The sequence below is a fragment of the Arvicola amphibius genome, chromosome 1, assembly GCF_903992535.2.
Source record: "Arvicola amphibius chromosome 1, mArvAmp1.2, whole genome shotgun sequence".
Lineage (NCBI taxonomy): Eukaryota > Metazoa > Chordata > Mammalia > Rodentia > Cricetidae > Arvicola > Arvicola amphibius.
Window position 1 is genome coordinate 166,210,838 of NC_052047.1, and position 11,878 is coordinate 166,222,715.

At 38.9% G+C, this 11,878-nt stretch overlaps 1 protein-coding gene across 3 annotated transcripts in view; it reads right to left on the reverse strand.

The window, feature by feature from the left end:
• LOC119816565 (COBW domain-containing protein 1) overlaps positions 1-11,305 on the reverse strand; it is a 45,449-nt gene extending 34,144 nt beyond the window's left edge. For 2 of the 3 annotated variants that reach the window (XM_038333326.1, XM_038333317.1), the window contains exons 1-4: positions 11,078-11,305; positions 7,867-7,953; positions 3,844-3,940; positions 1,787-1,878 (exon numbers count right to left, since the gene is read on the reverse strand). In XM_038333326.1, coding sequence (XP_038189254.1) covers positions 1,787-1,878; positions 3,844-3,940; positions 7,867-7,953; positions 11,078-11,225 — 424 coding nt within the window. In that variant the 5' untranslated portion in view covers positions 11,226-11,305. Of the gene's footprint in view, positions 1-1,786; positions 1,879-3,843; positions 3,941-7,866; positions 7,954-10,970 lie in introns of all 3 variants that reach the window. The other variant, XM_038333331.1, reaches the window with a different exon arrangement.
• Between the last annotated feature and the right edge of the window lie 573 nt (positions 11,306-11,878).

An 11,878-nucleotide genomic window follows, 5' to 3' on the forward strand; every position in this document is an offset into this window, starting at 1 on the left:
TTATAGCAAAAAATCTGAAAACAATACAATACAAAAACAAGCCTGAAGACAAAAGAGCAGAATAATAATCTGAGGCCTTGTATCACTATATTTAGAATCAATTTAATAGCACCATTGTCTGGCCAATAAATTAATTTACAATAGTGAGGAAGAGATAAGAAACGAGTATGAGGAGGATTATTGACATAAGGAAAGCATAAGATTATCAGAGTAAACATAGCTGCAAAAAATAAATCAGAACAATTAAGGGTATAGCTTAGTGGTAGAGCACCTAACATGCGCAAGGTACTCAAAAACAGAAAACTAGAAGCCAGAGAGATGGCTCAGCAGGCAAGGGTGCACCCTACTGCACACTGCCATGCCTGGGACTTGTGTTCCAGTCCCAGGACCCATATGGTGAAGAGAGAACTGACCAACATGGTGGAGAGAAGAGCTGACTCCTGCAGACTGTCCTCTGAACTCCACACATGCCACAGCATACACCTTCATATTCATTCTCATTTATTCATTTGCTCTCCCTCTCTCACCCCCTCAAGCCCCTTTCCTTGCAATCAAAAATATATAAACAAATCAATATAATTTTAAAAAGAAAATTAGACTAGCTAAAAGAATAAAATTTATTATGAAGAAAATTGGTCTCATTAGTATAATATGACAATAATATGACAGAAATAATATTCACAATAATAAAAAGTGGAAATGTCCTTAAATAAAGTGTAGGAAAAAAATAACTGAAAATAAAAACAAATTCCCACATTATTATCAGATCACATCTGTTTGGGGCCTGACATCAGTGACTTTTGATGTATTGTACAAACATTAGGGGTTTAATTATTTTTAAAACTTTTTATGTATATGAGGGTTTTACATGCATATATGAACCACATACATGCTTTGGAGGGAAAGTTGGCTAGAAGAGGGCACTGAATCCCCTAAAACTGGAGTTACAGATGGTTATGAGCTATCCGGTGAGCTCTGGGACTGAACCTGGGTCCTCTGGAAGAACAACTAGTGCTCTTAATTGCCAAGCCATCTTTCCAACCCCTGGAGCCTAATCTTAATGACCAATGATATCCTACCCAATCTCAAGAGCACCCATGTCAGGTAGTTCACAGTCACCTGTAACTCCAGTTCCAGGGAATCCAACACCCACTTCTGGCTTCCTTGGGTACCTATACACATATGGCACATACTCATATAAACACACACACATAGATACACATAAAAATAAATCTTTATAAAAAAATCTTTAGTTATTCCTACCAATAACTCTAAGACAATTAACATAATTTTAAATTCTATTAACAGCTTAACCATCTCAAGAAGTACACTGACAATTCTTATGTGACACAAGCTACAATTTCTCTTCCTCTGAACAATGGCAAAAATTAAATACAGAGTAAAGTGTTAGCGCTGCTGAAATGACTCAACAGGTAAAGCACTTGCTGGTCAAGTGCTAGACCCAAAACGTCCACACAGAAGCTGGGTTGCATGGCCCACCTGCAACTCTATCATAGGGAAGTAAATAAAGAGACTGAAGATAGGGAATTTCTGAAACAAGCTGGATAGCCAAACCAGCAAAAGTGACAAGCTCAGCTCTTTGCTCACTGAGAGACTCTGCATCATCAGTACCTAAGGTAAAAAGCCCATTCACATTTGAATATGCATACATACATGGATAGCACCACATAAACATATACAAAACATAAAATCTGAATCTCATTTTAACTATCTCTCTAAGGTATCAAAGAACTATATGCTGGTTACTAATAATATAATTTCTTACCAGGATCTGCTAGTCCAGTGGTCTCTAAGAGTATGTAATCAAATTTCCCCTTTTTCTGCATCAGATTCTCTATAGCTCTAAGGCCATTGTCCCTGAGAATACAAAAAATATAGTAATAACTGACTACCTGAACATTTTAAATAGTCACAACACAACACAAAAATATTTTCAGGTACACACAAATTTAACTCCTTCCTAAGCTTCTAATAAAATGTCCAATATTTAAGAATGACAAGAAGAAAACAAGTGCAAATACAGCAGATATGATATATGTGTTAATTTTTTATTAAAACTAAAAGCAAAGAAAATGTTATCTAACAAAAGTCAATATTTAATTCACAGATTTACAAAAGGAAACCAGTATAAATAATGATGAAATTTATCATCTAGAGTAGTTCAATATGAAATTAAAGGAACACTGTTGCCGCAAACTTTTTAACTCTAGTCTGAATTAGGGTATAGTGTAATTTCCTTAAAAAACAAAACAAAACAAAAAAACCTCTCATTATACAGTTCAGCCTGACCTGGAACTGTCAATCTTCCTCTTCCACCTCCCAAATGCTGGGATTACAGGCTTTTATTACCTGTTTTTATTCTTAATACCAAAAGCTAGGGTAAATATTGAACGTGGTGATTTTGGTTAAGAAAATATTTATAACTACTTCCTCTTTCCAGAAAATTGTGACTCGGTGTCAAACATCTACAATTGTAAATAACTCAGGAGAAACTCAATTCACTATGATATAGAAAAATCAGAAGCACATGTAGTAATTATGATGATTTATCAAAGAGCTTATTTTATTAGATAATTTATCCAAGTTGCTGTTTTATGTCAGGAACTCTTCTAGGACCAATGGTAGCTTAGGAAACTAAAAAGACACTGCCCATGGAAACTTAAGGAGTAACCTAACCACTTAACAATTTAACATAAGGTTCTTTCCCTGTTTCTGTGTGTTTGTGTGTTAATACTCGGATCTGAACACAGAGCCACATATATGCTAAGCAAGCATGCTACTAATGAGTTACATTCCCAATCCTCTTTTTACTTTTTATTTTGAGATAGGATGTCATTAATTTGCCCAGGCTAGATTTGACTCACTTGGTAGCCCAGGTAGGCCTTGAATTTGGGATCCTCCTGCATTAGCCTCTCAAGTAGCTAGGTTTACAAATCTGTATCACCAGGCTTGGCTGATTCTTCCCTCTTTCTTATGTATTTGTATGTGTAGGCATGTGTGATGTGTATATGCACATGTGTACATGTAGAGGACATGTTGGTGTCTTTCTCAATGACTTCCCACCTTATTTTTTTCTGACAGGGTCTCTCACCTAGACTGCCCAGCCAGGAAGCTCCAAGAATCTACCAGTCTCCCTGCCTACCAAGCATTGGGATTACAAGCTCACACTGCCCTGCCTGGCTTTCCATGTCAGTACTTGGGTCCTCAAGCTTGTGAAGGAAGCACTTTATCCACAGACATTTCCCAGCCCATGGTTATTCTCTTTTATGACAGTCATTTATTTTTTAGTTTAAAGAGACTGAATACTTAGGAGTTGGGAGAAATGGCTCAGTGGGTAAGAACAATTGTTGATCTTCCAGAAGAACAGAGTTCAATTCACAGTACCCATATAGTGGCTCACAACTGTCTGTCACTCTCGTTTCAGGCATTCAGTACCCTCACTGGACTCTGTGGGCACCATGCATGAATATAGTACACCAGCATACATAAATTTTTTAAAAGAAAAAAAAGAGGTTGAATACTTGGAAATAAGACTAATGACATATTAAATTCAGAATAATCTTTTTCTACATGTGAAATAAGACACTGAAAATAATTTTTAAAAATTCAATGAAAGAATAAGAACAACAAAACAAATAGAAAATAACAGCAAGAAATACTTAAAGAAAGCACAACCTAAAAAATATATATTCTACCCAAAAATACAATGGTACAAGCTATGTAAGTAAATTCAGTTAAATTACACAGGAAAATCAAAGCTGGAAATAAAATCAACAGACATCTTAAACCAGCCAACAAGCACACAGTAAACCCACTCCTTACTTCACTGAACAGCAGAGACAACCGTTTCTAAGTTCCAGCCACTCTTCATAGAGTTCTCCACCTTGACTGATGGATAAGGATTTCTCTACTGCACTCCCTAGAAACAGGAACAGGCAGTCTTTAGATTACGTTCGCTAGCCAAGAAAAAACAGAAGGATGTTCAGAAACAAGAGAACATTCCAATGAAGAAACTATAGCTTAGAATATGTATTCTTTTATAACTCTAAATCAATCAATAAAACTTCAAATTCTATTAACAGATTAAAAGTTTCAAGAAGTAGTATATTGATGATTCTTCTGTGATGTAAACCAGAATCTCTCTTCTTTTGAACAATAAAAAGTAAACCTAAAGTCAATATTTAATTCAGTAAACATTTAAATTATTGTACTCTAGATGACTTTAACTTTTCCTGTAAGCCTTAAATAAAGCCAGGCATGGTATACACCTATAATCCCAACACTTGGGAGCCTGAGGCTGAAGGATCTGGATTTTAAAACACATCTGGGCTCCAAAGGAATTTACAGATCAGCCTGGGCTACACAATGAGACTTTATCTCAAAAATGTAAATAACAAAGGCTGAACAGATTGGCTAGTGGTTAAAAGCATTTGCTGCTCTAGCATAGCACTGCAGTTCAGTTCTAGCACTCACACTGCACATGGGACAGTTGACGACTACCTCTAACTCCATTTCTAGCCTCCAAAGGGCCTGCATACAATGCACACACACACACACACACACACACACACAAATAATTTTTAAAAATGTAATGAATAGGGCTGAAGAGATGGCTCAAAGCTTAAAAATACTTGCTGCTCTTGCAGAGGACCTAGATAGAGTTGATTCTCAGCACCCACATGGCAGCTCACAACTGGCTATAATTCCAGTTCCAAGGTATCTAACACCCTCTTCTCCAGTCACGAGGCATTCATGTGGTGTATAAACATACATGCAGGCAAAACACTTATACACATAAAATATTTATAAAATATTAAATAATTTAAGTTTCTAAGAAGACAAATCCAAAATTAATAAACACATCACCTTCCTCCTTCGGACCCTTATTTGTCTGATTCCATTTACTAGAGGAGCTACTGTGAAGGCATTTTTCTTCTCATCCATTGTAAACTTTCTAAATATACAGACAGGCTTTTTAAATACTGGGTTTTGTAAATTCTTCAACCTCTTATGAGGTTTTTCTTTTAATTCTTCACTAAATTGATGGTTTCTGTTATAAGGTTGCTTCTAAACATAGTTTAAAACCCTATTTCAGGGGGCTGGAGAGATGGTTCAGAGGTTAAGAGCACTGCCTGCTCTTCCAAAGGTCCTGAGTTCAATTCCCAGCAACCACATGGTGGCTCACAACCATCTGTAATGGGGTCTGGTGCCCTCTTCTGGCCTGCAGGTATACACACAGTCAGAATATTGTATACATAATAAATATTTAAAAAAAATAAAAAAAATAAAACCCTATTTCATTCTAACAAAGGCTTTTAAGCCATTTAAAAAGTCATCTAAAATTAACTTTTATTCAAATAAAAAGTATCTTAGTAAGGTTTACCTGGGAAATAAGTAAAAATAAAAAATGGGATGTTTATCAAAAGAATAGGTTTAGATGTTTTACAATGTACCTGTAGTGATATTTTATGTATGTTTTAATAAATAAAGCTTGCCTGAAGATCAGAGGGCAAAACAAAGCCACTAGAGGACAGGCAGTAGTGTCACACACTTTTAATACCATGATTTGGGAGACAGAGGCAGATGGATCTCTGTGAGTTCAAGGACACCCTGGGCTACACAGGATCATTGCAGAAATAGATTCAGGTGGTGGAGGCTCACACCTTTAATCTCAGTACTAGGGAATCACACGACTTTAATCCCAGCACTAGAAGGGAATATAAAACGGAAGGAAACAGAGCTCAGGGCTCAGCCTGCAGTCACCCAGCCTTGGTAGAGGTAAGACTTCTCTAGTGCCTGGCTATTTTGCTTTTCTTATCTTCCACTTGAACCCCAATATCTTTCTCTGGGTTTTTATTATTCATGTTACCAATGCCACAGAAAAGTTTTAAATAGAAAAAAAAGATTTTCCTTTTACATTTATGTATTTTCTGTTCATATTTTAGTTGGGTGATGATAGTTTCACATAATTCATCATCAAAACTCATTAAGCCCCAGCAATGCTTAACCATGCATGGGCAGCCCGTTTATGGCAGTTCTCCAGTTGTTCCTAACCTGGGTAGTCCTAGATGCTTGTGCTATTGTCATACCCAAGGTTCCACAGTCTTCCTTTATGCTGTCCATCCAGCGTTTTGGGGGTCTTCCTCTTTGCCTTATCCCGTGCAGTCCTCCAAGCAGTGCTATCTTCGGGTATCTGCCGTCATCACTCATTCTCATAACAAGGTCCAAAGTCTCTCAAGCACCACTGTCGTATTCTGTAGTTTACTTCCTTCTGTAGATGGAGATGCTGTTTCTTAATGTCCTCTTTGCACAGCCTGTCTCTTCATGGGTCTCCTAGAATCCTCCTGAGACATGCTATCTCAAGCACATTCAGTCTGAGGAGCATTTTATTGTCCAGGTTTCAGAGACGTAAAGAAGGCAGCTCAAGACAAGTGTCTCATTACTTGCAATTTTGTTGTTATTGTTATGTCTCTTGCTGACCAAACCTTTCCTAGTACCTAGAATGTAACCCTCACTATCGTTATCCACTTCTTGATGTCTGAAATGGTTCCCTCCTCTGAGCTGAGGTTTCCTCCCAGACAGACAAAGTTGACTGTTGGCTTGAGGTTCTGATTCTTTATTACAGTGTTAAAATCCTGTGCGTCCTTCCCATGTGCTGTATCTCAGTCTTCTCCATGTTTACTTTCATACCAAGGTTTTCACTTACGCCCACCACTTTATTTACCAGGGCCTGCAGATCATTTGGACTTTTAGCAAGTAGTTCTGTATCATCGGTGAAATGTAACACGCAGATTCAGAGCTGACAGGAGCACAAGTGATCAGATCTTCACTTTGAGGCAATTGGCAGAAAAATACAAAGAATTCACAAAAGACTTATGTCTGTTATATTGACTTCAGGAAGGCATTCGACAGCATTTGGTGGAAAGGACTTTGGGAAACAATGAGGTTCTATGGGTACCCAGAGAAAACCATAAGAATACTAGAAAATGCTTATAAAGGTATCTTTGCATTAGTCAACGTCTATGGAGAACTAAGTGATCAGTCTAAGATAATCATAGGAATATTACAGGGATGCGTCCTCTCACCACTACTCTTAATATATTCCTGGAATTAATAATAGCAACAGCCCTGGAGGATGAGGAGATAGTGTGCAGATCAACAACTGACAGGTGTGTGAATCAATAACTTGCATTTCACCAATCACATGATACTAGGCTATATAAAACATTAAAAAGGACTGAGGATGTTGCAAAAGGCAAAACCATAAAAACTATACAAAATGAAGAAAAACAGTAAGAAATAATAAATAAAACCAGGGTATAATGAACTACCTATTAATAAAAAGCTGGAAAAGGACTATTAGAATCGTCCAATTATTAAAGGCTAAAAGCATAGTTCAGAAAGAAAAAGAGAAAAAAACTTCCTTAGTATACAGCAAACCTTGCACCACAATCAGTCAGTCTCTTTAGATGTATTTTACTTACTATGTATGAGAGAAGGGCTTGTTTTTGATGTGGGCAGACTGTATGTGAAGGTCAAACTTTTGGGAGTTGATTCTTGCCTGGCTGGGCCACAGTCTCTCTTGTTGCCTTTGCCACTACACTGCACACTCCAGGCTAGCTCCCACTACACTGCACACTCCAGGCTAGCTCCCACTACACTGCATACTCCAGGCTAGCTCCCACTACACTGCATACACCAGGGTAGCTTAATAAAAAGTAATCCTAATTTTCTGAAACTATTCATAGTGGCCTCATATTATAATACCATCCAATCTAATTTTCACCAGTAGAATAAAGGGTCCCAAGTATTATTGCAACATGACAGTTACTGAACTTTACTTACCCTCTCCAAATTCATTTAAAATAACTGCTATTTTTCTATTATGTTGTTCTGTCAAAATGTAGTTCAGAAGTGTTGTCTTTCCAGCACCTATAAAATATATTAAAGCAACAAAACTCAAAAACTAATTTTCAAGACATATCTAACAACAGTACAGAGGACTTTACAGGAGAGATTAGAACAATCTTTAAAAACTATCATAATATTCCTTATGCATATTTTGTAAATAATTACAAATAATCTTACAAGTTGAGTTAGTTTTCTAACTTACTATGACTAAAATATACCTTCATCATAATTTATAATACAGCAATAAAGGGCATCTAAAATTTATACTTAATAAAAACTTAATGAATTATGGTTTCTAAGAAATGTCACTTCTAAAATAAAAAACTATGTAGATTTCTCACATCATACTTTCTTTCTCAAGTAAGAATACTTAGTTACTTCCCTAATCTTACTCAACCTATTTCAACATCCATGAACTAGCAATAAATTCAGGTTGATTGTAAAGCTATTTTTAGTATGCATAAGCAGTCTATTACCATAAAACTGATTTTATAAAATGGGGTGCAGAGATAACAAGCAACAGACTATTCAGTCGAGAAATTCATAAACTACACTCACTTTATCCAGTAGGTGGCACAATAAACCCAATTTGTTCATCTCAAGCAGAAGGAAAACATTAATCTTGTGAACCAAAGATTCCAAATTTCATAATGGAATATTGTTTTAAAAAAATCAGCAACACCTTAACTGCACAGCAGTGTAGTTCAATTATTGGACTATATCATTCACTTTTCTGTAGGTAGACATTCTGACAGTCTCCAATGTTTGACTGTCACAAGCAGCCATGCTAAAAAGCTCTACACATCGTTTGCACAAACCTACTAAAACACATTTGCCTGTTTCCTAGGGTCCAACTAGGAGAAAGTCAGGGAGTACCAGGGTACTAATAGCTTCAACATTTTAGGTTATTCTCCTTTTAAGAGTTTTTGAAGAGTTGACATGAGAAGCTCGACATAAACGGGTGGCATGTAAGGAGAGCCAGGTTTAAGAACACAGAACAATGAGGAATTTCTTAAAACAAGAGGCCTGAACATAATTATGTACAGGCCAATGACAAAGTTGAAACCTATGAATGTAAGATATTTCCCCCAAAGAATTATTAGAGCTTAATAATTAACCATGCTATGAAGAAAAAAAAATCAAGATATAATTGACATTCATTCAAAGTATCTACTGTGCATCAAATTTAAGGCTCTGCCTCCATGGTTCTTAACAATGTTAAGTGGGGCAGGGTGGAGAACTTAGATATGAATTAGGAAGTTATTTTGTTGCAAGTTGATCATTCAACAGGAGACATACGGAATACTCCAGAGGACCTAAGAGGGCTATTTAGCCAGAACAATTACAGGAAGAAATATTCCAAGGAGAACCTTTAACACAGCAGTTCTCAGCCTGAGGGTCACGACCCCTTTGGGAGTCAAAAGACCCTTCCACAGGGGTTGCTTAAGACCATTCTGCATTTCACAGATATTTACAATATGATTCATAACAGTACCAAAATTACAGCTGTGAGACAGCAATGAAGATTATTTGATTTGGGGGTCACCACAACACGACGAACTGTAGCAAAAGAATGCAGCATCAGGAAGGTTGAGAACCACTGCCTTAAAAAGTAAGATGAGTTCAATATGTTGGGGCATCTGACAGACGAGGGAGGTAGGCAAGAACCAGATCAGAGGTTCTTGAACTCTTCCTTAGGAACCTGAACTTTCATCCAAGTGGAGCCACTAAAGGGTGTGACACAATCAAGGCAACACTTTGTAGAGATCAGTATGGCTAGTATCAGCACATGGCTATCCTAAGGAGCAGGGAGACTCGGGACTACTGTAGTTAGGAGACAACGTCAGTGCGGCAGGTGGCTGGGAATCTCAGGAGCAGGGTTTGAGGAGATACTTGCATTTGGAGTGTTGGACATGTGAAGTCTGGAGCTGTCTGTAGGACATCAAAACAAACTATACAGAAATAAAACTAGAGGGTGGGAGCTGGAGCAATCAGTGGGAAACTAAGAAGGAACCGTAGGAGGCCAGGACAATGGTGTTCCCAAGTTTTCAAAAAGAAAACAGTGGCAAAGGAGGAACAAGGAGCCAGCACCAAGGAGGTTGCTGGGGTTAGTTCTGACCCCAGAGCTTCAGGCCTTTGCCTGCATTGCTCCTTTCACCTAGCAGTAAACAAAGTGCAGAATGGCCAAGGGGCAAGTCTGAAGTATGCTCTTTGAACGAGGAATTCGCTCGACTTCAATGAAGCAGCCTTGGAATCCAAAACGTTATTCCCTTATAAAAATTAGGTCCAAGTGAAATCTTGAATATACTTGGCCTGACTGGATAAGGGGAAAAGCAATTGGTGGTGGGCGGCACCAGTGATTTCTTAGTCATCTGTAAGGTCTGCCAAGTCCCAGCTTGTGCCCTGCAGCACACAGGGCTGAGAGCACTTGATTCGCATTTTTGGTCACTTACTTATTGTGGCCCTGTTACCTGCACTATTTTCAAAGGCTATTTGTAAACGTTTTCAACAAGAAATAGGCACATGAGCTGTCTTTCAGAAATCTGCACCATGTTAACAAATCTGTGTTTTCGGGTAACCCCTGTGTACCCCCAACACCCCAGCCTAAGAAAAACTTCAAGGCAAAGATCTTATTCTAAGACGATGTCCTACAAGGCTTTGCAAGCAACCCTTGAAAGGAGGGTGGCGGCAGTTTACGACAGTAAAAACTTCCCACTAATGGCTGGAAGAGTTCGGTTCCTGTGAAGTGCAATCGCATGAGCTAAGCAAGGTGTGAGGCATTTTACATACAGGGCATCTTATTTTTTTCTTCCATTTTTTTTCTTGATCGGGGCATCTTTTAATAACAACACACGGTTGGGTTTTGTTGTTGTTTTTCTCAGATGAGAAATCAAACTCAGGCGACTTTTATTATTTTCATTCTAAATTGAGGTGGAGGAGCTTCACAAAGAAGACAGCTTTAGACGCCACAAGGACATTAAGGTGAGTCTGGGTTTCAAAACCACCTTTGAAAAACGAGAGAAGAGACCCAGCCCTACCTCGAAGACATTCGTCCCCGGACAGGAGGTCCGGGTGCCTGAGGAGACACGGTAGACCCCCCTCCGAGAGCACAGTTCATGGCCTTTTCGGAGCGACCGTTAATTACCTAAATACCCGGTGATAATTGTGACTGGAATCTTAATGATGAAGTCAAGATTTTCCGCTTCTTGGTTGTTGGTCTCAATGGGGACCAATTCAGGACAATCCTCCGCGTACTCCTCTTCTGCCTCCACAGTCTCCATAGCCGGTAACATGCCACCGGCGGCACACCACCCCTCAGCGAAAAATCTGCCACAGTCGCCCTCCAACGACGGGATCCCGTCGGCGCGGAGCTGATGACGCCACCGCAACGTGACGCTAGCCTCTCAGTAACGAGCCCGCCCTCCAGCCACGCCCCTACGAGAACTAGACACGCCTTCTTGGGAAGGCACGCCCCTAAACCGAGACGGGCACGCCCACACACGCGGTGGACACGCCCCACAAAGGGCGGGACACACCCCCGGATGTGAGGCAGGCTCTAGGGGCGTGTCCTCTGAGGGTGCGCCAAGCTGCAATGTGCCGGTAGGACGCTAGGAGCTCTCTTTCCTCCAAGCTGTGGAAGGCTCCCCGTCTGCTGTTGCTAGGGCTGAGGCTAGACAGGTTAGGACTTGGAGCGGCTTCGAGGGCTTCACCAAAGCAGTTCCCACAGGACAGACTTTCTCAAGTTGACATCTTTTTAATTCTCAATTAAACCATTTTTTCATTCACAAGGAAAAGAATGATTATGAAGTCACGCTATGAGTTGTAACTTTTCTATCGGAAGGATAACTAGCGAAACTTTTTACAATTGTAATTACATATTATCGCTATCTGATCTTTTACAATGTAATAACATTAGTTTTGTTTACTTTTTGTTCTTGTTATTTAC